The sequence below is a fragment of the Anabas testudineus genome, chromosome 12, assembly GCF_900324465.2.
Source record: "Anabas testudineus chromosome 12, fAnaTes1.2, whole genome shotgun sequence".
Classification (NCBI taxonomy): Eukaryota; Metazoa; Chordata; class Actinopteri; order Anabantiformes; family Anabantidae; genus Anabas; species Anabas testudineus.
In genome coordinates this window covers 13,941,945-13,965,214 of record NC_046621.1, presented here as the reverse complement: position 1 = coordinate 13,965,214, position 23,270 = coordinate 13,941,945, and the positions used below count along the sequence as shown (strand labels likewise).

Sequence of the window (23,270 nt, the reverse complement as noted above, 5' to 3'; positions counted from 1 at the left end):
ATTATGTAACTCTAATCATCTTATCTGGCTAATTACTGGCTGAGCCTGTGACCTCACCTCTAAACCTCCCACACACCACTGGCTCTGTGTTTGTGTGTTTTCCACATGTTACTAAATGTTGCTGAGTCCTGAAATCTATGTGAAAGTGTTTTTTATATCAGCATTTTGGGCTCTTTAAAGATGTTTGGCTTAAATAAACATGTATGTATGTATGTGCGTTTGTCTGGTTATTAATTACCTTGTGCCCATGAGGGGCAGTGTCTGAGGTAGAAGCTGACCTCTGGCCTCCTGGCCCCCCACTGCTGAAGGAGATCCAACAATAACAACTCCTGAGGGAGAACTCGCTCTGAGAGGACACAGAGGCAGAGAAGACATTAGGATGAGGCCTTAATGAGATCATTTATGAATGACACAACTACATACAATTACATTACATCATCATCACTGGCTTTGTCTTTATGTAACGTAAACCCCTACATCTACAATCTGAAATATACCTTTTTTGGTTTATTAATCTCTTCAGTTCTACTTACCTGCCGATCGCAGAGTCATTATAACAGCAAGACTACATTCAAATCAAAAGAAATCTATTTATAATTCTAGTAGAGATCATCATCTAGAAATCATCTTTAGCATATAATGGTAGTATCGGAAAGTGAAGAATAAGGAGATCCTTACCACCTTAAACTAATTAAATGGAATTTAATTGGACATGAAGTGTGTTGGCAAACACTGAAAAACCTTCTCTTTCTAATAGGACTGGAAACTATCATCACTACTATCATTATCAAAAGGTTGATATTATGTCCAGTACTTACATTAACTTACATTAAAAACAGTGACACACGTGTCATTAAAATTGATGAAATAAATAGAAGCCAACACACCAGTATTCTTACAGCAATCCATCCACCAATGCTAGTAATACACACACACACAGCGACAGCAGTTCAGCAGCCTTACACACCTGCCGAGAGGCCAGTTGTGGCCTTGAGGCAAGGCCTCTCACAACAAAGTGACACGCCATTTATTATGTGCTGCTTTACACTGTCACCCTCTGGAAAACAGTATAGCATTAGAACCATTTATAGCCTGTCTGACCGCTTAGTCACACACCAGTGCTACACACACTGTGTTGTTATGACTGAATGAATGTAGGCCATGCATTAATGGACACAGTAGCTCTCCGTGTCTGCATGTGATGAACTGGTCTATTCAGTTGCACAAAGGGATATACTATACAGGAAGCACTTAGCACTCTATTGATTTCACGGGTTGTAGCTACAATCTAGGTTTGACTTTGTTTGCCCAGAATAGTGTTCAATCAGTCTAGTTTTTTCTAATGTGTCATGTCTGACGTGTCTAATGTGATAACGCTCTGTTGGTCATTGGCTGTGTCGACAAACCGTCGACAAACCGCTTGCAAAACGCTGATGTAACAATGATGATAGGAAATTGATTAATATAATTTAGTGCATCATCTGCATTAACAGACACTTGTATTAGCCCCTTATGATGTGACCACAGGTTTTCTCAGAGGAACTGAACTGCAGAGGTTTTTTCAAATGAAAGGTGAAACATCTTCAAGAACCTGAAGGTAGTCCAGCTGCCACCAAATAGCATTTTTGGGAAAGACACAAGCTGAATAGCTTTTTTATTATCTTGGCTTTCCTTATGTCTAACTTTTTCTGTTTCTGTTAATGTTTTATTAAAGCGACCACCATTGATTTTAGATACATGGATGGATGTACTCACCATGCCCGTTCCATACTTCAGCTAGGTGACACTCCCCCTCACCGGCCTCTTTGCAGTATTCAACCACGTCAACCACTCTGGTTGCAGGAGTAACTGGGACCTCAGTTAGCATCTGCTGGGTGTCACTGAGGTAAACTGTCAGGATCACCTGTTGACATAGATACAAGCAGGTTAAATATTATAAAATATAAAAATGTTTTATGCAATTTTAGGATTACCAACACACAGATTCAGTAGGATTAATAGTTTCACACTGATCCAAAACAAATTTCCCTTTTGACCTTGATCACTAACTGGGATCAGATCACACAGTTTCCAATGCTGACTGACTACTTACTGTAATTAACTGTTAACTACTCGGTTAAATGTTTTTCAATGACAACAATTGATGAAATACTCAAAGATCTTTTCTACTGTATCTTGTATTAAGGAGCATGGTGCCTCATGAGTGTTATTATATTCAAATGAAACTGTGAAGTCCACAGACACAGTCAAGATTAGACAATCTGAAAGAAGTGAGAATGAACTGTAAACATCTATCTAAAGAAATAATATAAAATCCAATCAGGAAGCAAATCCAGCATCTTTCACCAATCAATAAGACAAACACAATTCAGCATAATGATTTAAAGAACACCTACATTTCTTTTTATATTTTTATATTCTATCCTGAAAGTATTCTTTTTATCAAATCCTCCAAATTTTGGAGCCAAAAGATTAAAACAGCAATCAGAAAGAGGACATCCTGTGTTATCACCAGTGATGTCACGGGCAATGCCACTGGTGATGTCATGTGAGATAGTCAGTGAGCAGTCGAAAGATAAATTTAGGGTAATCTGGGATAGGAGCACACACACAGATACAGATACACTTTTAATCTCAATGTTGCTTTCTCTCTCTCTCTCACGCACACAAAAACACAAACACACACACCGACATTGTACTATGTCCACATACTCCACACACACACCAACTCAAATACCCTGTACACTAATCCACAGTATTCTATACACCTGTCCCAGATCATGGGAAGTAATCTCTGGTTGCATGCAGACAGACTGAGTAAGGACACATTCTCTAAATGCTTGGATTAGACACACAAACACGCACGCAAACGTACACAAACACTCGCCCTTTAAACCCTGCGAACACAGTGGGGTTTTACTACTCCACAGAACATTTAAAGTTACGGTAATCGTGGCCTCGCAGGGGCTGTAATATTTTGGTTTTACACAATCAATATCATCATTTGATGTTTTATGTAATCAAATGATTCAGAGTGCTTTTTTTATTTGAGGCAAATACCTATTAAATACTCATAATCCCCTAAAACATTATCCAAAATATTAATGGTAAATGCAACACAGACACACAGTGTCACTTGGCATGCCTGGGGACTGAATAAAGCATTCAGATGCTTTCAGTCATACTGCAAATGTTCTAATGTCTGACACCCAGTGTGCAAACTACAGGGTTCTCCAATCTCCTAAATAACACCAAGGAGCCCCTGAAGACATCTAAATCTGATTTTTAGCAGGCTCCAAATAAAGTTAATATTTGTTTAAATCTATTTTGTGAAAGTAATGTTCCAGTTGTGAAAGGCCAGGAGCAACACAGAAAGCAGAACTGACAGTGAACGAGCAGCTGGTGCTGCAGCTGCTGGCATGGATACCTACATATCTGTTCAGTTAACTCCACGGCCTTACTCCATCTTCCTGAATTGTCACGAGCACAGAATACAAAGATAAAATCTATGTCCACCAGAGACACTTATTTTTCACACATCAAACACAAATGTGATAAAGGATTTGACCTTTGCAGATTTTATTATTGCCAAGCTAAGAACAGACTGTGCTGAGAAACTGCAGGACCTGATACTGTTTATCCAACTGTCAGCTAACAGTCATGGATGAGTTACCAAACAGGTAACAGACCCCTGGGCCTGTCATCTATTTGGGGCCCAAGAGGTCAGCTGTGCTGCAGTCTGATGTAATGCTAAATATTAATATTTGTTATTGAAAAAAGGAATTTTAACACAAAATGACTGCTAAATATGAGAACGCCACGTCATTTGGTGTGTCTTTCAGTTGGGGGGTTCCTGTATACTGTAGGATGGGTGTGAGCCCACTTTCTCATGATCCGGTAAACAGTATACTGCACTCCTCTTAAGGCCTAACATTATCTACCGATAGTTCATCACATTGAAACAGTGTGAAACTAGTTTCCCGTCAGCAACAGCAAATTAATCACATGTACTGTACTGTATATTCAGTTCTCTTGTACTTGGCATGAAGAAAACATGTTTTTAAAAATCCAATCTGCTGTTTACACTCACGCCTCTTGGAGGTTATGTTACTTACCCCTCTATAGATAGGGCAGACAACAGTATATACAACTTGTTCATGTCTATAGTGATTCTTAAAATGTCAGAGCAATATTGGTGCACACACACACACACACACACACACACACACACACACACACACACACACACACACACACACACACACACACACACAGAGGCAGATTGAGTTGTGGCTCCTAAAATGCCTCTGGTGCTGAATGGAGTGACTCTGGCTATTTTAGGCATTAAAGAGAGAGAAAGAGATGGTCTGAGAGTGACAGGGTGAGATTGGAAGCAGGCCAGAGTGACAACAGTGTCGACTGGCTGCTGCAGAAAACACATTAATGCTTAATTTACTATTTCAGCACAGTGTCCTTGTTTCACAAAGGGTGGTGGCCACACTGTGGCGGGTCCACATGTTCAGTACTGAACCACATCTTCTGTCTGATACTAACATACTAGTAAACTGACCAACAACCCTCCAAAAAGTGTCTACATGAGAAATTAAACCTACACTAATACATAAAAATCTTTTAGAACAAGACATGTCATGCTCTCTCACTTGTTCTTTGGTTTTGTCTGTATTACACTGACTATCTTCAAAATAAACTAAAGCTTTTCTGTCTCTCACTCACCGAAGGTTTGGTTTTCCTTGTTTTGAGCTTCTTCTTCGGTTTCCTGCATTTAGCCACTTTGAGGTTTTTAGTCAGAAACACCAGTCGCTCCAACACCCGCCCAAAGAAACGCCTCATTGGAAAACCATTGAGCACAAAACACACACACAGCAGCGGCGGCTGTGCTTGCGCGCATGCACATGACAGAAAGCAACATATACAGTAGACAGATAATTAGAGAAAGTGGTGTCTTTGCAGCTGAGAGTGTGTTGTGAATGTCAATGTGTGTGTGTGTGTGTGTGTGTGTGTCTGGACAGGAAGTACAAATATAAGAGTATGTCTCAGTCAGGGAGGTGGGGAGGGAGTCGGCTTTCAGTAAATATGAGGAGAGGGAGAGGGAGTGAGGAGGAGAGGATGGCAGGAGATAAGAAAAGGAATCTGGACACTTTTAATGTGCTGATACTGTTTTTTTATATGGTCCAGTCACCACCTCCACCTTTTTTACGCCTACCCCAGTTGTCACATGCTGAATAATGAACATGTAAATATTTCATAGACTAGTCTCACATCATGAGATATAAGGACTGTTGCTTGAATAACTTCCTTATTGATTCCAAGGTGAGAACTAAATTGTCACGAAGTGTAATCCAAATGAGATTTGCCATTGAATAATGTATAAAAATTCTTCATTTCATCAGTCGCTTGATTAGTTTCAGCATGTGACGACATTTTTAAGTCTTTAAAAAAAGTCTCAGACACTCCGATGGCAACTTTTTTTTTAGCATTGGAGCCGGACCGGTCACTTAAGGTCAAGGGTGACACCTTCGCTTACAACGTCATTGATTCTAAAACACTGGAACCCACTCTGGTACTTTGTTCTACAGTAATTTGGGTGCTGCAAACAAATACTTTATGAGTCTTTAAGATAGTAAAAGATTCACGGACAATTACAAAAACATGAAGAAGCCTTAACATGACAGCCCGTGTCAGAGAGTCTAGACGTGAGGAATGTACCTAAAAATAATCCTGAAATGCTTCGTTACATGCTAGTCTACAGCACAAGTATGTTAGCATTAATATCGGTATAAATATAAATATATCTGTACTGGTGGACCAGTGGTGTGGAGAGAGGCTGTCCAGAAGCAGCAGTGGTGATGCTGGAGGGCAGAGATTAGAGAGGCTACACTGATATACAGCAGAACACACACACACACACACACACACACACACACACACACACACACAATCTCACAAACCAGTACACCTTTATTCATTCTGAGAGCTCGGATAATATGTGTGTATGAAAATGTGTGTGTCATCTGTTGTGTTTCTATTTTTAATGTCCAGTATTTATTGCTCAGAACTCACCACTTGAATTCAAATATTGCTGAAGCATAAATCTGATGATCAATGATGTGCCACAAGTACAGGGTCATGATAGTTTAGGTAGCAGCAGCAAGGGATTGTGGGACATAAATATCAGTCAGATCCGCACAATAGCTGAAGATTTATTGTTTGTCTTGTTGCTGTGATGTGTAAATATTATTGTAATATAACTGGATTGTAATCTATTCCTGTTGTGGAAGTTATGTGCTTCGCGTGCAGCTCTTTTCCTTCCTCTGTGCTGCCTAGTGATTTTCTGTCAATTTCAATGGATGCAAAAGAGGCTGTGTGTGTTATGAGCACATGCCACATGTGACCTTGTGTGTGTGTAACAGACATATAGAGGGAGGCAGCTCCTCTGCTGTGTATTTTCTGTGTGTGTGTGTGCAGACCTGCAATTCTTATAAACAAAAGGTTTTTCCAAGTTCTTCAAACTAGAGACAGTACAGTCACAAACCAAACAGTCAAGCCGGTGCTGAACTTAAATAAAGACAAAACAAAGTCTGGTTTGCTCATCGATAGACCATAATTTTGAACAGTAACACAGTCAGACAGACAAACCCGCTGACCACAGCATGTGTGTGTCTGCCACTGTCGGAGTGGTGAAAAAGTCACATGGCACGAAGCTGTGCTCATCAGCTGTCACCAGCTGCCCACCGAAAGGACAAGTGTATTCAAAATGATGTTTGAACGTCAGAGGACCGTGCTGTCTGTTTCCAATGACTGAAGACATCTCAGGAAAATGAGGACATTTTGGCCAATCCTCACGTTCTGACACACCTTCAAAGCTGTGTGTGTGTGTGTGTGTGTGTGTGTAAAATTGGACATGACTTGACTAATACTCACTGTGTTTGTCCCTCTGGCAGTTCTTGTGGGTATCTTTCACTGCAGGTGTATGTTGGTGTGTTTGTAAATGTGAGTTATGTTACAAATGTGATCAGATGCTGTTTGGGTTGCTTTAGCTTTGTTACATGTCATATTGAATTATGATGGGGTGTAGTTTGCTCATACCTGCTCTACCAACCATTCAAGGAGAACTGTCCTCCTGGGGATGAAGTGGCCTGACTAGTCCTGCGCCTTTTGTTCAGGTTTTTAAAGTAAATCTCTGATTTCACCTTTTCTAACAAGAACTTGGGTTGTGAACTCTTCTAAGACTTAAAGAGTAAATGAAATCAGCAAGATGAATTGGTGAACCCCCCCACACATCACTTGCATTTAATTTAATTTCACATTGCCAACAATCATCTGTTATCGAGTTATTGAACAATAAGGGGAAGCCAGATTGGCCACTGTGGATGTAGAAGAAACTGCTGCTGTTTAAACCACACGCATGAACACGTCCTTTTTTAGTCAGTGCATCAAGTAAAATTAGGAAAGTATTACACACTGAGGAGAAAATAGCTCTGCCATCTGGGAGCTCCAGTGAGACACTGGACTCAAGTAACGCCTGCTAATAAACTGGAGAGATTTACCAGCTTAAATATGGAGTCAGACATATAGTAGCACTCCCTGAATACAGACTGATGTATGGCTGAGTTCACACTGGCCTAAATACACACATCAGGAACAGGTCTGATCCTCCTGTAGTAAAGTAAAGTAAATGAACAAACAGTATACCACTGTGTCAAGCGGTTCTTCGCTTAGCAGAGCTTTGTGTGGTTTCATGTGTTTGTGCCGGTGCGACATGGTGACAGCTGAAGGTGATTTGCGTTCCAGAAACCCCTGCTACCACTGCCCACACCCAAACACACACTCTTACACACACACACACGAAGTCAGTCAGTACCGTCTCTATAGGAACTGCATGTGACCACTCAAACATGAGCTTCGGCTCATTGAGAAAGAAACAATACCTCAAAGCCTGCTTGTGAACCAGTGCATTGTACTGTGGACGGCTCTGAACCTCCTAAAAAAAACTGACTTAACAGTTTTTTTTTATGTTTTCAGTAAACGTTAAGTCTTCTTTTTTTTCTACATGTATGATCCTGTGGAAATATATAGTAAGAGCCATATTTTAGCAAACGATCTGTTGACAGCTTACTCTAAAATTAAGAAACATGGCCGTAGTACGAGTAGTGACTCAAGTCCATTTTTCTCTTATCCAGCATTTTTTTTTTCTACCCTGAAATTAACTACTTCCTTACTTCGTCACACCAAACCTCGAGTGAACTTCAGGTTATCAGATTTTGAAAATTACAAACAAGTGAGTTATAGTGGCTATTTATTATAGTCATTCTACTAGCATGGCAAAAAATGACATATTAACATTTGGGGTGACTAATTTCTGTATTTATGAGCAAAGAAAGTGACGACAGTAATGCCAGCAGTTCTATACCAAATAAAATACATGTTGACATTTCAGGTGAAGCTGAAGTCAGATGATATCCTGTTTTGCATTTGCTCTATCAATCATGCAGACTGCCCTCCGTTTGCAGAAGTGAAGGCAAAGTTGTGAGAAGAGTTGGAGAGCAATATGGAAAGTACTTTAAGAGTCAATATATTTCTGTCATAATCAAAGATTTGAATGAAATTCAGGACTAAAATTCACTATAAAGTTGTGAATACTGAGGGAACAATGGCACTCTGTACGCTGGGATACTGTGATAAACAAATAAAACGGTGGGGTGTAAGGTCAGGGTGGTGATCTCTGTGTTTCCGTCTCTCTCTGTAGTAAACACAACTCTATATCTTCGGTGTATTGTCCAGAGCTGACTGCAGCCCAGCCACAAAGAGGAGCAGTGTTTTCAGAGTGTGTGTAGGAGAGAGAGAACTAGAGAGACAGCGAAAAGGATAAGAACAAGAATACTAATGATTTCAGAGTAAAAACCTTATTGTGACTGTAAGTGGCTGAGAGATGATTTCACTTCCAATACGTAAGCAAACAGTTGAATATTTTTATTTTTGTTATGGGTGATGAACAACTGCACAACACACACACACACACATACACACACACACACACACACACACACACACACACACACACACCTTTACTAAGACAGAACACAAGTTTCTGACCATAACTTTCAAAATAAAAGCCTTTGTGATTAATGCATTTTCAGATCTTATCTTGTTATTCTGTCCACTTTCAATGTCTTATTCTCTTTGTCTTTACTGTATTTAATAATATTTACCATTTATTAGCAGTACAACAAACAGACTATAGCGTAGTTGATCATGTGTAGAGATATTTGAATGAGTTAAAATGAACCCTATCTGTGACCAAAGTTTTTCCTAAGAAGATGATTTAGCATTTTGACTACTGTGTTTTATTTGTAGTAAATTATGTTGATGCAGCATGGCCTCCACAGAGGGAGTTATAGTTGACACTTGTATCTGCAGTCAAGTTATTGCATGTTGACGTAGAGATGAAAACCAGACCATAACCAAGTTATTTACGGTCCAATTAAACCCCTCTGATCCATTACACACGTTTTCCTTTTGAAAGCACAGAGACCAACTTCCGGTTTAACCTTCTTGATTTGTGGCAGCCTGCTGCAGCTCAGAGCTCGGTGTTAATAGTAGATCAGTGTCTGTTCCTGCAAATGCACACACACTGTGGGGTTTTTTTTTTAAAACTCTTTTCTCTATTCTTCTACTCAATGTGTGAATCCAGAGTTGCTTTTCATTCTATCTTTTTTAGCTTTTCAGTTCAACACCTCTCAGAGTAACCAAGTGTCCTTGCTGGTGATGGATTAAAGACTCACTGCTCAGTTTCGACTCCCACATGTTTGAAGCTTCAAACAAAGTGGGAGCTCATCAATGAAAACTCACCGGCAACATTCCTGCTGCTCCTCCAGTCCCGTTACACACACAACTTTCTCCTCCACCCTCTTTCAACGTGTCCTCCGGATATTTCCTTATTTCTTTTGTTTTGTTTTGTTTTTAAAAAGAGATTTTACAAACATCCAAACTCTTCTTCTTCTTCTTCTTCTTCTTCTTCCTCTCTTTCTGTAAGTTCCTCAGTCTGATTTCCAGACGCCCAAAAAACCCTCCAAGTCCAGCTCTCCACTTTCCTCTTCCAATCCCTCCCTCTTCCTTCCTCTCTCACTCCCACACACACACACACACACACACACACACACACACAGATTCTCTCTGCGCTCTTACACGCAGGGAGGAAATGCAACTGGATGCGGGAAACATGGAAACAGCAGCTGTAGTTTCATCATCATTCAAGTCTCGGTCCTCCGGACGCTTTGGTCTGCAGGGTGAACTGGGTCACCGTCCCGATCATCCCTCCCATCTGCCCCCGGTCCTCCTCCTCTTCCTCCTTCCTCCTCCTCCTCTCCCTCACGATTAATAGCCTGCAGGTTTAGTGGAATATGGAGTGAAATAGGCGGTGGAACAATCTCCAATATAAAGATCAATAACCTACTGTTTCCCGGACCGTGCGTGGTGTTTTTGTGGGTAAGAGCGCCCTCTTTCGGTTTGATTAACATTTCACAACTAGAGAGAACATCTGTAAGTAAACTGGTATAGAGGGTTAAAGTTTGAAGATTAGATTTATTTGAATCGCATTGCATCTCATCTGTTCCTTTGTTTAAAGCTTGTTTGTGTAAGGCACCTCCAGATGACATCATCCGGAGGAGTTCTGGAGTGACACGTCACTCAAGATCAGCAGATGACACGATGTGATCTGTCTCCATCTACCTGTGTCTAGAAGAAGGTAGAAGGGAGTTCAAACTTTGTGACGTTTACTTTGTAATGTAGTATTTTTTTAATACAGTCCCATGAATTAGAGTTTTATAATACCCCGTATTTCATTTGTATAATCTCACATAATCTTATAAAAAGCATTCTCGGAATTGCTATAAGGCTTTTTCATAACTGTAGAGTCGTCTGACAAGTGTTTCATGTTTCTTTCCTTGTGCATTTTTAACCAGATCCCCCTGTCCTTTCCTAATGTCCGTCCATCCATACATCAAAAATGTAGTGAATAAAAATGATGGCAGTAAGATTGACTCCATAGGATATTTAACACACACACACACACACACACACACACACGCACACACACACACACACACACACACACACACGCACACACACACACACGACAGGCAGCTTAGAGATGTTGAGCTGTCATAAATTCAGCAGATTATCACAAAGCTGTCCTCTGCAGCCAAGGACGCACATCTCTCTCTCTCTCTCTCTGTGTCCTCAGCGTTCTGATTACTTTTTTTAATGTCAAACTGAAACATCACAGTGGTCGTTTTGTTGACATTTGTTTGGCGTTCTTCTGCTGCTCCGTACTGGAGGTTTTTGTCAGCCTTGTAACACAACAAAACGATGTTAGTTAATTGTAAGTGACTTGTGACACTGACTGTTTAACTGACTCATTAATTGTAAGTCCAGAGTTACAGCTAGTGATGTGATTACCTAAAGTTCATAGATAATGTTATGTTAGTCACTGTTCGCCTTAGAAAACAGGTGAACCAGTGATTGTTCCTATCTTGTGTTAACAGTTTCTCCACCACTGTGTATATTTCTGCCATAAATTAATCACTACATTTAAATCATTGTTTTGATTGATGAGTCTTATTTTGAGGCCAGCAGTCCCAAAAATACTCAGTTTACAATGATATAAGACACAGAGAAGTATAACAACAGTTTGTCAGTTATTAAATAGATTATTTTTCTGCTGATCAACTCAAATAACAGTTAAACAGCTGAAACCACTTCCTCAGATGCGTTTTTTAAAATTGGGTCTAAAACCACCATTCGTGTCTTTTTTCTGTGTTCGTCCACTGTGTCTCTTTTATTCGAGGTTAGTTCCTGTGCTGTGGGGTCAGTCAATAAAACCAGTCGATCACGAATCATTCATCGGCTCTGTGCGATGCTGCGATTCTGCCCCGACAGTCGCATTCACACAGCATCACCACAGCCAGGGGCAATCTCTCGCTGTCACATGCAGAGTTCAGTGAGTTCAGGTCAGGCTCAGCCTCACGTTGGGCAGCTGCCAGGTTACAGCTACAGCCCTACATACTGTCCAATCAGTATGTTCCCTCCAATCACAGTGGAGCTAAATTACAAATATTTACACACTGTGCAACATGGTTTCTACTGATATAATATCTCTGAATTTAATTAAAGGAGCGTTATTGCACTTTTAATAAGGCTCAAAAAAAGTCCTCTCTGAACATTTTTAATGTTTCCATGTATTTAAATGTTGTCAAATGAATGAATTTACTTTAATAGTAAATCATCTTCTTATTTTTCCTTTAAACACCATGTAAGCCCTTAAATGACAAAACAAACAAAAAGTAACAGTTACATTACTAAACACTTTAATTTTACAAGAAGCCTAGTAGATTTTTTTTAATTCCCTCAGCAGACAGACATATCACAAAGAAACACAGTGGAATAAATAAATAAATAAATAAATAAATATGTACAAATACATAAAAAGGTACAAGGGAAAGAAGTTGAAAGCTAAAGATAAATAATAACATCACAAAGACCAACAGGATCTCACAAACACAGCAGCTTGACCACACAGCTAGGTGCAGAGCTGGACATAAGACAATGGCTGCTAAGGTGTCAGTGGCAGCTGTGTTGGCTCCACAGGCCTGTTCAAAGTTGTTATAAGAGGAATAACACAAAGTATTCAGGGAATTGTCCTGTTAGTTATCTATTCAGTAATGATGACTGTAGCTTACTGGTAAATACTATATCACTTAATTACTATCTTTAAATGTTCGTGTGTTTGTACGGAGCCCGCTGTGATCACACACATACCACCAATTCAATCTATGCTTTTCCTACTGGATTACTCAATCAAACTCCATCGACAGCTAACAGGACAATCTAGTATAACCTTTGAGTGTTCCTTTATGAATACATTCACCAACTGATCTCAACATGGTGGCCCTGTTGCCTTAGTGACATTATGAAAGCCTGTCAAACCTTTATAGAAGACATGAGTTTGTGTTATAGAAGCAGACTGTGCGCCTATGAGTCTGATTTGGGACATAAAGACATGAGGTATGTTGTAGCGCTTTCAATTTTGTGTGGCACATTTTTCTGTGCGTTTTCTAACTTGCTGCAGCCAGTCTCAGTCAGCTGCACCCCATTCTGGCTGCAGGACGCTGAGTTGGTCAGTGAAGGCAGACTGAAATACACAAATGACTGTGGCGATTGTTGTGCAATAAACCAGTGAGCCTCCAAAAGCACACACTGCCAGCTATTTATTCAGCATTTTTAGTGTTGTAGCTAAGAACAAATATGCAGCTGCAGACCAAACATCACAAGAATTAATCAACTGTTAAATATATTTTTTTCTACAGACACAGAAATGTTTGTATATTTGTAATTTATTGCATCTGCAAGTGACCATTTCAATGTTCAAAGCCAAAGAAGCAATCTTATTTCCGAGTGATGTTGACAGGTAAAATTAATTTAATAGCTGATTTACTTGTGTATTTTTACTACGTATTAAAAGATAAGGTTCCAAATGAAGGAGGAGAAATAAAAAAACAACAACAACAACAAATAACAAAAAAACAAAAAACACTATTTTGTGTTTATTTCTTAAATTTAAAGTTGGCTGTCTGTGTTTCTACAAGAAATTCTGACCTTTGTAGTGAGATCCATCAGAAATAACATCACGTCTTTTGAATATATTTAATAAGCTTTAATTTTATCAAGCTAATTAATCTATCAACTTTGCATTTAACAAGTCTCCTATAGCATGCTGTGAAGATTCCTACTGTATACAGCAGCTCTGTCCGTTGGCGTCTTTGGAGCGCAGACACAGTTTCGGTTTGTAGTTTTCCAGGTAGAGCAGCTGCTTGGAGTTGAACGCTCCACGGCGCTTTCTGACGACATTAAAGAGACAAAAATTAACTAAAGACAGGTGTGCCAGCAAGGATGGTGGCACATTACATGCAAAGACAGAGTAGGTGTTTGAAAAACGAAGTGGACTGGACAACGACAGATTTGTACTCACAGTCTTATGAAATGCACTGCATCTTCATACTCCATCCCACACTCAATTAGAGCCAGGGCCACCAACACAGGCGCTCTGAGGACAAACAACAAAGAGATAAAAACATACAACCATCTGTGAAACCAACAGTCCTGTGTCTATGTAGCACCTCATGACACAGCCCGTTTTCTGTTTTTGGCTGCAACTTTCTTTCTTATCAAGTTAATACATAATTGTACTTTGTATAGTCACTGTTATTGCAGAGTTTATTACTGTGCAACTAAATATGTATTATATGGGTCAATAAAATGGCAGGTTTAAAAACAGATTATGTGCTAAAAACACGTGAAAGAAACTAGAGCAAAACATGGTGCTAAATTCTGTTTTGTTGTGTATACTGACCGTCCTAGTCCAGCAACACAGTGCACAGCCACACAGCTGCCAGGCTCATCTCTAAACTTTGTCTGCAGGAGGTTCAACCAATCATCAACCACCTGGTCTGGAGGGGCTGAACCATCATCAAATGGCCAATCCTGGAAGGGGGAGGGGGGTGCCTATATTTAATCTCATCTTTTTATTTATTTATTCTTGCCTTTTTAATGCAAACATCAACCTTCATTGTTTTCTAGCTGTCGTCTAAACGGACTTAAAGTCCCAGAGTACCTTTGCAAGAAGTTTTTATACTTAAAACAATTAGTGGTAAAAGCACTTTGTGGACTAAGAATGGTTTAGAGCAGTCTGTAGTATTTCCACTTTCAGGTTTAAACCTGTGCCAGTAACCTTGACAAATAAGCTGATAACCTGCTGTACCTCCCACTGCTAGTTTTTATGAGAAATGCAATGAACAATGGATTTTTTCCATTTATCTGATGTTATTCAAGATATTCTTACTACAATGACTATATACATATATATCAGTACCTAATAACAGATGCTGTCAGTTAAAATGTTGTTTGAGTGTTTCACAGATTGGACTTTTCATTACTTTCTCCTAAAAAAAAAAAACATGTCAGTGACAGACTGGTATGGATGTGCATTACTTACCAGAACTTGTATGCCTTCTTGTTCTACTGGTGTCTTGTCATATGTAGCAGCACACACTCGCACCAGTGTGTTAACTCCATATGCTTTCAGCTCCTACACATCAAAAGACAACAATTCAATCTAAATGTGTTGCTCTTGCTCTGTCTATAAAATAAATTAAATAGATGAAAAAAAAAACTGTACCTCTATAAACTTTCCCAGTTGTGCATTGGTGGGATTGTGTGTTATGAGGAATCTCAGACAGTCATAAGAGATCTCTACTGGAGCCGGTCGGTTCATTTTTAGCCCACAAAGGTTTGTTAATATAAAAAAAAAGAGATCAGGAAAGAACTGTGCCAGAAAAAAACAGACTAACAAGAAGACCTCCAAAAGAATTAAGGTAAAAGGTTCCTGACTGTTTAACCAAAAAGTGAAAAATATTACTATATGAAAAAAAATACACTAGCTCATCTGCATAACTTATGGGCAAATGCTATAAATATTCTTTCTTTGTTACTCTGGTGACAGGAAGTCGTCTCACCAAAGAACAGAAAATAAAGAAAGAAACTGTAGAGGAACAAAAATCTTTGCAATGAGGGAAAAAACTAAATTGGTTTTGTTAATATCAAAAAATGTAATCTAGCAGATTGGGATAGAGGATACCCAAAGTCCAGCCGACGAAAAGCAGAAACCTTCCTTTCTGTCCAATCTGTTAGCCCATTCAGAGAAAACTTGTACAAATCAGAGTAGAAGAAGAAAGGAAAAGCAGGAAAGGGGAAGAGAAAAGAAGAGAGGACACTCCCAGGCTAAAACCAAAGCCTCTCCTACTCCACAGGACAAGTGAGAGACTGAAGGTTGACTTGTCTTCATATGGGTTGAACAGGATGGCAGTAAGAACCTGCAGACAGACAGTCATTCACATTTACACTATTTTAAGTACCTCTCCATACTGGTTTGTGCTTACTTACTGGTGACTTTAATCTAAATATGATGTTTTTCCCCACTGATCTTAGAATAATGGGGAATAAAATGTTTGCTCTCATAAACAACATGGGCAGCTATTAGTTATCTTCATGCATTTGCTTGTATATGTTTATAGACCAGCACTGGCTGACATAAATACCACTACAGACTTTCTACAGACTGTAAGAAGGAAAATACAGACTCTTAGGACACCATCATCTTTTCTGAAATACACACCTGTGTGTGTGGAAATGGCAGTGTTTGCTTTTAGTCAGTGTCTCCTGTTCACTTGTCCACAATAAGCAGCAGGTGCTGGGCTTGGCAAAACTCCCCTCCAAGCCTCGCAAACGCCATACATGTGCAGCCTGCAGGGGGGGAGACGGAGGAATCAGCTCCAAGAGAAACGTGTAACTCAGCTGCAAATTAGAAAGCTATTAACTGGTAGCTGGTAAATGGACACAGTGTGGTGAACTACTCACTGCGATGAGAGCTGAGGAGATAGTTCATTGAGCGGACACAGGAAAATGTGACGGCTCCGGGATGTAGACACACCATTGATGATGCTGCTGCTGCTGCTTTTCTGGGTCCTGGCTGACAACGGCCCGCTAGCTTGCTGCTAACTCCCTGCGTAAAGAGAAACGTGTTAATGTCGCTCAGCTGCTGGACTTAGTCAACTAGTCGGTGTCTTCCTGCGTCATCAACACAACAATCAACGCAGGTTGAACCTCTGTCCAAACGTGACCTCCAGCTACACCCTTCAACTAACTAACGGTGCATAACGGCAGCATTAAACCACGGACTGTGTGAATTACTAGTGAATAACGAGACAACATCACATATAAAACCGTATTTTACCCGAAGTTTGTTGTGACATTTAGAAAATAACGCTTCACCGCACCGGGTTCAGTTAACGTTATCTAAACGGTGTCACCGACCAGACACTTTGCAGCTTAATTAATTAAAGCTAACAACACAGCACAGAGTATAATCTGTTAACAACTTCATTTAAGTTGGGTTAGTTCACAATTTCTTCCCTGTGTTGAGAACCAGCTTTGCCGTTAACCAGGGCGATGTTCTGCCGTTAGACTGCCCAACAGCCAGCTAGCTTAACGGACATAGACAAATGCAGTCTAGCTATATTATAACAAGCCGATTGAAAGGCTAAATATTGAGACATGATAAGGAACTAACTGACGTTAAATCAAGAGATTAGCATTAATCAACACCTTCTGTCTGTAGCGGCTCCGACGGTCAGGTCATGAAAACCAGGTCAACAACCATATTACCAGAATAAACAGCAGGCTAACGCGTCCAAGCTAAAATGCCAGCGAGAAACTTCGAGCGAGCTTCTAAATACATGTAGCCGAGTTACAACATCGATGTAAATCACATCAGCGACAAAGCTACTTACAAAACGCAGTAGTTTCACGGAAAGCCCAGACGCTTCTATGCTAATAACAGAGAAGAGTCTGCGAGGGAGACATGTTGAAGTGAAATGTCAAGCTAGGAACAACAACTTCCGGTGGAGAAACTGCCAAAATAAATCACAAAACAAGCCACGTTGCGTTGTTTTGAAAAAAACTATTATCGTTTTATTTTGTAGTAAAAAAGCGCTTTTCCGGCCTGTCTTCTGCTAGCTTAACGAAAAATAATAACAACAACAATGCAAATTTGGCTCTAAAGTCATAAGCAGTCATAAATGTGTTTAAATGTGTGACATCTGAATATTACTTTGCTTGTACCACCAGACATTTTGAACCAGAAAGTTACTGTTATTCAAATGTTCCAATTTGTTAGACATTTAGTCATACAACTAGTCATGTATAGTCCCAGCTTGTAGATCTGTGTAACTCATGTTGCTGTTTCTCTTTTCCATGTTTCATTTACATATTAGAGCCTTAGTTTATGCTTTTATTCTTTTTCAAATAAAGGTCTAAACTGGTCAATACAGGGAATACTGTATATTAAGATTGGGTTTTATTATGACCATTTGTTAGTCTTTGTGCCACATAGCACACTCAAAAATGTAAATTACATAGAGTAGAGGGAGTGGCATTTCTCCCTCTTACTCTCTTTTTCCTACTCCCACCCACCCACAGGAATGTCTGTTGACTAGGATGGATGTCCTATCCACATGCTCAGCAAAGCACATGTATGTTTCCTTACCTTTGTAGTGTAAGGTTACATGGATTGTGAGGGCGTGTCTCCCGGTTTCCTGCAAGCTGATGATACAGGGTCTATGTGTTCATGTGTGTGTGTGCGTGTGATGACGCAGCTGCTGCTGAAAGCTGGTTTGGCAGGGTTTCTGAAGGAAAGGGCGAGACAGCAGAAACAGTCACCGAGAGACTTTACTTTAAAGTAGATTTAGCTTTACTGCTCTTTTCCCCCCTGCTGGCGTGCTTTGTTTTAGTGCTTGAGGAAGATCCCAGCACAAGGTAAGGTTTCTTTATTTTGATTGTCATGAATTTTACTGTATCATATGACTAAAGTCAGAACTGAAAGGTAAACACTGTACAAAGTGGTGTGCTTACATGTTACACAGGTTGAGTTATAGCAATATTTCTCCTTTTTGTGCCCGTAAAAACCAGATGCAAGTTTTAAGTTATGGCAATAAAGGGGGGAACCAAAAACAGCAGCCGTAATTATTCCTTTTGCTATGACTAATACACAAAACATTTTTGTATGGAAGAACATCGAGTACAGTTGTTTAAAGAAACAATTAAAAAAAGGAAAACGGCTTAACAGATTGTACATTTAGCAAAAAGACACACACATGGTGGAGTGTATAGCATAATTAAAGCATTCTATTTTTTTATAAATAATGTGTTGCAAAATAGACTATTTGAATTGTCCATGCATTTAATTTTCACTAATGTTTGATAGTTTTAAACATACTGACTGGTGGATTAAAAACATAAAAAACACATGTATAAATAAAATAGTAAACATATATGAGTGGTATTAGAGCCAGATGACAAATCCTGACCTAGCTGCAAACACAAAGTTGTCAAACAACTAACATCCTCACTAGTGCTAAATTAAAAGAAAAACATATATAAAAGACATGGAAATGACATTTAAAGCGTTAACAGTGGGAAGTACTCAGTGAGGAGCCACTCCTGTTTTGTGAAATCTAAATATTTTACTCTTTTCCAAACATTGAGTGATCCTCATTTTTTCCAGAAAGCCCACAGGCCTGATGATGGTGTTACAGCTCCCATATGGATTTCATTTGTCTTTTTTCCAGTAGTTTAGTGGGGGGGAAAAACGTGGGCAGTTATGGTTTCTGTTGCATACTTCTATATGTCTTTCAAATTCCCCCCTTTTTTTTTAAAGCCACTTTCACTTTCTTTCCGATTACTGGTTTTTACTGTATAACTTGCAAGGATAGTGGATAAGTTGTTCTGCAAGTTTGACATGTGCCAAAAAAAGAAAGGAATGTACAGTACAAATGCTGCAGGCTATTAGATACAGCTTTGTAATGTGTTAGTGTGTTATACACTATTAATTATCAATTGTACAATACTGCCATCAAAACATTAGTGTTCAGGGGAGAGGTCTGTACAGTCTACGCTGGATTTTGTTTGCAATAAAGACATATTTGTTAAACACAGGCGAACACACGCAAAACCTAGTATCCAGGAAACAACTCTGAATGCATACGTGTGTGCCAAGAGGTTTTCTGTATATCATATAATGGTATTTATACTGGACTGACAACATTAGGCTGTTTCTTTCATGAAACACCTTATCTTTAAACCCACAGTATTGTTTCCACCATGCTCATTTGGCAGCAGCAGCAGCAGCACACAAGCTCAGGAACAAACAGCAGCGATGTTTACTAAGAAGCTGTGTGTTAACACGTTCTAGGATGGAGAATAGGCATAAAGTGGACACACTAGACACTAACTAAACAGTATCATAATCATGTTTTTGGCAGAATCTGTCTGCTGCGCTTGTCATGTGATGCCATTATTATGCCTATACCTGGGGCAAGAGTTGCTTTATTCGAAGAATTTTGCACCGTCAGTGTTATTACATTACATAAAACAACAAGATTTTCAACTGTTAGGAGCCAATAAAAGGCTCTTTAAGTACAGTCTTTTGGCTTGTAATGGTCTGAAAAGTAGAGGTGTGACTAATGATTTAATAATGGCTCTGTATTATTCATAAAGCCAGCAGCTGTCACTACTACTACTACTAAATGTTCACCCTGTTTCCAGTCTCTGTGTTAAATTCAGATGCTGGCAGTAGCTATATATTTAACTAGAGCAAACTATATTGTCCAAACTATTACACTATTACAATAACACTATAATTTATCTTGTGATGCTTAACATAACCTTGTTTCTCTTTTGTCTTCTCTCTTAAGGGTGCACTTGTTTCTATCGCCGAGACCACTGCAGCAGCAGGGATGAACTGGTCTGGGCTGGAGAGTCTGTTGAGTGGAGTCAATAAATACTCCACTGCATTCGGGAGGATCTGGCTGTCCATGGTGTTTATTTTCCGCGTGCTGGTGTTCGTGGTTGCAGCACAGAGGGTTTGGGGTGATGAGAGCAAAGACTTTGTGTGCAATACCCGACAGGTAAGATCTGCACTAGTGGCGTGGCACGTTGGTTTGGTTTTTGGTTTGATAGCTGAGTTTTCCACTAGAGGGCACCATGATAACATCATGTATGCTGTTGTTAGGCTCTCTTGTATTTCCAGGTTACAGACACAGTCCACCAATTTCACTCATGAACAGTAGTTGATCACTAGAGTGCCCTTGTAACATTTTAATAGTTTGGTATGTTGGTTAATATTTAAGGCATCATCGTTGACCTAACAACTCAGTACTTATCCTTTCATGACAGGTCCATTAGCTGAAGTATAAAACAGACATATTGCCTCCTATATCTTTGACATCAGCCTATTACTATTACTTATTTTATCCATATGAGAGTTTACAGTTACAGAAAAAGTAATTTCATTATTTCTGGTCTTATTTGTCTGCAGCCTGGCTGTACCAATGTCTGCTACGACCACTTGTTCCCCATTTCCCACATTCGCCTGTGGGCGCTGCAGCTGATCTTTGTCACCTGCCCATCTCTAATGGTGATGGCTCATGTTAAATACCGTGAAGGGAAGGACAAGAAATACATGGAACTCCACCACGGCTCTCACCTGTACGCCGAGCCTGGCAAGAAGAGAGGGGGGCTATGGTGGACCTATCTGCTTAGTTTGATCTTCAAAGCTGGATTCGACACATCGTTTCTCTATATTCTGTATCACATATACCACGGATACGACCTGCCCAGGTAATTGTAGTAAATCATTACTGTTCACATGAAAACAGTGGTGTCCTGTCTCTGCTATAATCCGTTCTCTGTTCTAGGTTATCCAAGTGTTCACTGGACCCATGCCCCAACACCGTCGACTGCTTCATCAGTCGTCCAACAGAGAAAAAGATTTTCATGTTGTTCATGGTGGTGTCCAGCGCACTCTGCATCTTCATGTGTATCTGTGAGATGTTTTATTTAATCGGCAAGCGAATCGCCAAATTCTTAAGGGCCCCACATGAAAACGGGAGGCAAGTGTTTGCTGAGCAGCATGAGCTCACCAACATGGCCCCATCTAGGTCCCAGTATCACAGGGCTGATCCAACACTGGCGGAGAGCCAACCGAGTTTAAACAGAAGGGACAAGGTCAAACAAGGTGGTGTAACCACTACACTATAGGACTCAGGTCGATGGTCACGCAAAAGACACACGTTACATCACTGATGATGACATTGAACATTTATATTTGTCCATTAGCGGATGGAAGACATTGGAAACACAGAACATTGTGCCTTCAACTTTCTTCGACTGAAGGGATCAAAATGCTGCTTGAAATTTGATGAGTGACGCCCCACATGGAAATGTTGAGTTCTCCACTAATAAACATTTGTCTAAATCTGGATATATCAAAGCAAGGGACTCCATTCAGCACAGCTACATGCATTACTGACTCTCATGTCTGGTATATTTGACAACTAGATGATTCCTTCATGAGTCTCAGTGCTGTGAGGGTCCTTCAATTATCAGAATTTAAAACTTCCTTTACATTAAAATGATTACATTTGTATTATTTCATATGGTTGGACAAACTTGAACTTGAACCTTTAGTCTTGCTGTTCAGGACAGGATCCCTTTATCCATAGAATACTTAGAACATATTTTGTTTAAAGAAAGACTGACTTTTTTTTTGATTACTCTTGCACAGATGTAATGCTGTATGTATTTTGTGTATGTTGTTTTTTTTTGTTGTTGTTGTTTTCAGCTGATACTAATATCAACAATGACAGGGAATCAGCATGCACAATACAAATGACACTGAAACATAGGCAGTTAAATGTATTCATTTTATTTTACTTTATTTAACTTTATTATTTGCACATTTCCTGTGTTAATAAGGTAGTGGGCAATAAGCCAGCTGCCCTGTAAGCTTGTTAATAGGCTTCCACTAGATGGAAGCATTTTTCAAGTTAGACCTATCCTTCTGTTTAGGGAGATGAATTACCTACAGCAGACTGAATTTTTAATGTAGAGTACCTGAAGGTTCCTCTGTGGATGATGAAGTGTCCATGAGTTTTTCAATTTTCAAAACGATTTTCAATTTTCTTCTCATCAAACCAGTTTTCCAGTTTGTCTGCGTCCATCTTAAAGGGACGCAGGTCCTGAGGAGGTGGGAGAGTTGCTTATATATGTGTTTATATATGTGTTTGTCTTTGCATGGTAGAATTTTAACTTGTATTTATGGATGAAGGGATGAAGCATTTCAGTGACATTGGATTTTGAAAGTGTTTCACAGCCCTTGTAATAACCCACAGCCAGTCAGTGTCCCTGGCATACACAGATTTCTCTTTATTGTCTAATATTATGTACTGTAGAGGCACCAGCACACTGAATTTGGATTTCTACCCATGTGGCCTAGCATCATGGAAAACAAATACAACACTAAATTTACTTTAGTATTATCTTGTGTCATTAGCCTGAGTGTGACCTTTTGTTTGTCACGGGACGTGTGTGTGTGTGTGTGCGTGTGTGTGTGTGTGTGTGTGTGTGTGTGTGTGTGTGTGTGTGTGTGTGCGTGTGTGTCATGTGTGTGAGACAGGAACTGTGCTCACAATAAAAGTAAGAAAGAAACTGAAAAAAGGCAAAGTTGCTTCTGCTTGAAAGTTTACTATTCTGCTCCTATTGGTTTCATTTGCAAGCATTTGAATAAAAGCAGAAAGACA

General features: G+C 39.7%; 3 protein-coding genes across 4 annotated transcripts in view; 1 reads left to right on the top strand and 2 right to left on the bottom strand.

Moving 5' to 3' along the window:
• Positions 1-10,129, bottom strand: part of LOC113159453 (apoptosis-stimulating of p53 protein 1-like) — a 35,712-nt gene extending 25,583 nt beyond the window's left edge. For both annotated transcript variants that reach the window (XM_026356143.1, XM_026356144.1), the window contains exons 1-3: positions 9,871-10,129; positions 1,756-1,903; positions 239-346 (exon numbers count right to left, since the gene is read on the bottom strand). In XM_026356143.1, coding sequence (XP_026211928.1) covers positions 239-346; positions 1,756-1,903; positions 9,871-9,879 — 265 coding nt within the window. In that variant the 5' untranslated portion in view covers positions 9,880-10,129. The remainder of the gene's footprint in view (positions 1-238; positions 347-1,755; positions 1,904-9,870) is intronic.
• A 2,234-nt stretch (positions 10,130-12,363) lies between these two features.
• Positions 12,364-17,541, bottom strand: LOC113159740 (protein tyrosine phosphatase type IVA 2-like). Its single transcript, XM_026356617.1, has 8 exons — positions 17,424-17,541; positions 16,492-16,636; positions 16,250-16,377; positions 15,254-15,947; positions 15,071-15,163; positions 14,429-14,559; positions 14,048-14,122; positions 12,364-13,916 (listed from the first exon to the last, which is right to left on the bottom strand). Exons 4-8 carry the CDS (start codon positions 15,347-15,349, stop codon positions 13,805-13,807), a joined length of 507 nt encoding a protein of 168 aa, XP_026212402.1. The 5' UTR covers positions 15,350-15,947; positions 16,250-16,377; positions 16,492-16,636; positions 17,424-17,541; the 3' UTR covers positions 12,364-13,804.
• Positions 17,542-18,137: 596 nt separating this feature from the next.
• cx28.6 (connexin 28.6) lies at positions 18,138-23,270 on the top strand. The gene is made up of 4 exons (XM_026356770.1): positions 18,138-18,447; positions 20,385-20,597; positions 21,008-21,309; positions 21,387-23,270. Exons 2-4 carry the CDS (start codon positions 20,427-20,429, stop codon positions 21,727-21,729), a joined length of 816 nt encoding a protein of 271 aa, XP_026212555.1. The 5' UTR covers positions 18,138-18,447; positions 20,385-20,426; the 3' UTR covers positions 21,730-23,270.

Excerpts from the sequence above, each read along its gene's own strand:
- cx28.6 (XM_026356770.1), top strand. The coding sequence starts at position 20,427 with ATGAACTGGTCTGGGCTGGAGAGTCTGTTGAGTGGAGTCAATAAATAC. Across the intron at positions 20,598-21,007 it reads TTGTGTGCAATACCCGACAG|CCTGGCTGTACCAATGTCTG; the intron begins GTAAGATCTGCA and ends ATTTGTCTGCAG. Across the intron at positions 21,310-21,386 it reads CACGGATACGACCTGCCCAG|GTTATCCAAGTGTTCACTGG; the intron begins GTAATTGTAGTA and ends TCTCTGTTCTAG.
- LOC113159740 (XM_026356617.1), bottom strand. The coding sequence starts at position 15,349 with ATGAACCGACCGGCTCCAGTAGAGATCTCTTATGACTGTCTGAGATTC. Across the intron at positions 14,560-15,070 it reads AAGAAGGCATACAAGTTCTG|GATTGGCCATTTGATGATGG; the intron begins GTAAGTAATGCA and ends TCCCCCTTCCAG. Across the intron at positions 14,123-14,428 it reads TGTGTTGCTGGACTAGGACG|AGCGCCTGTGTTGGTGGCCC; the intron begins GTCAGTATACAC and ends GTTTGTCCTCAG.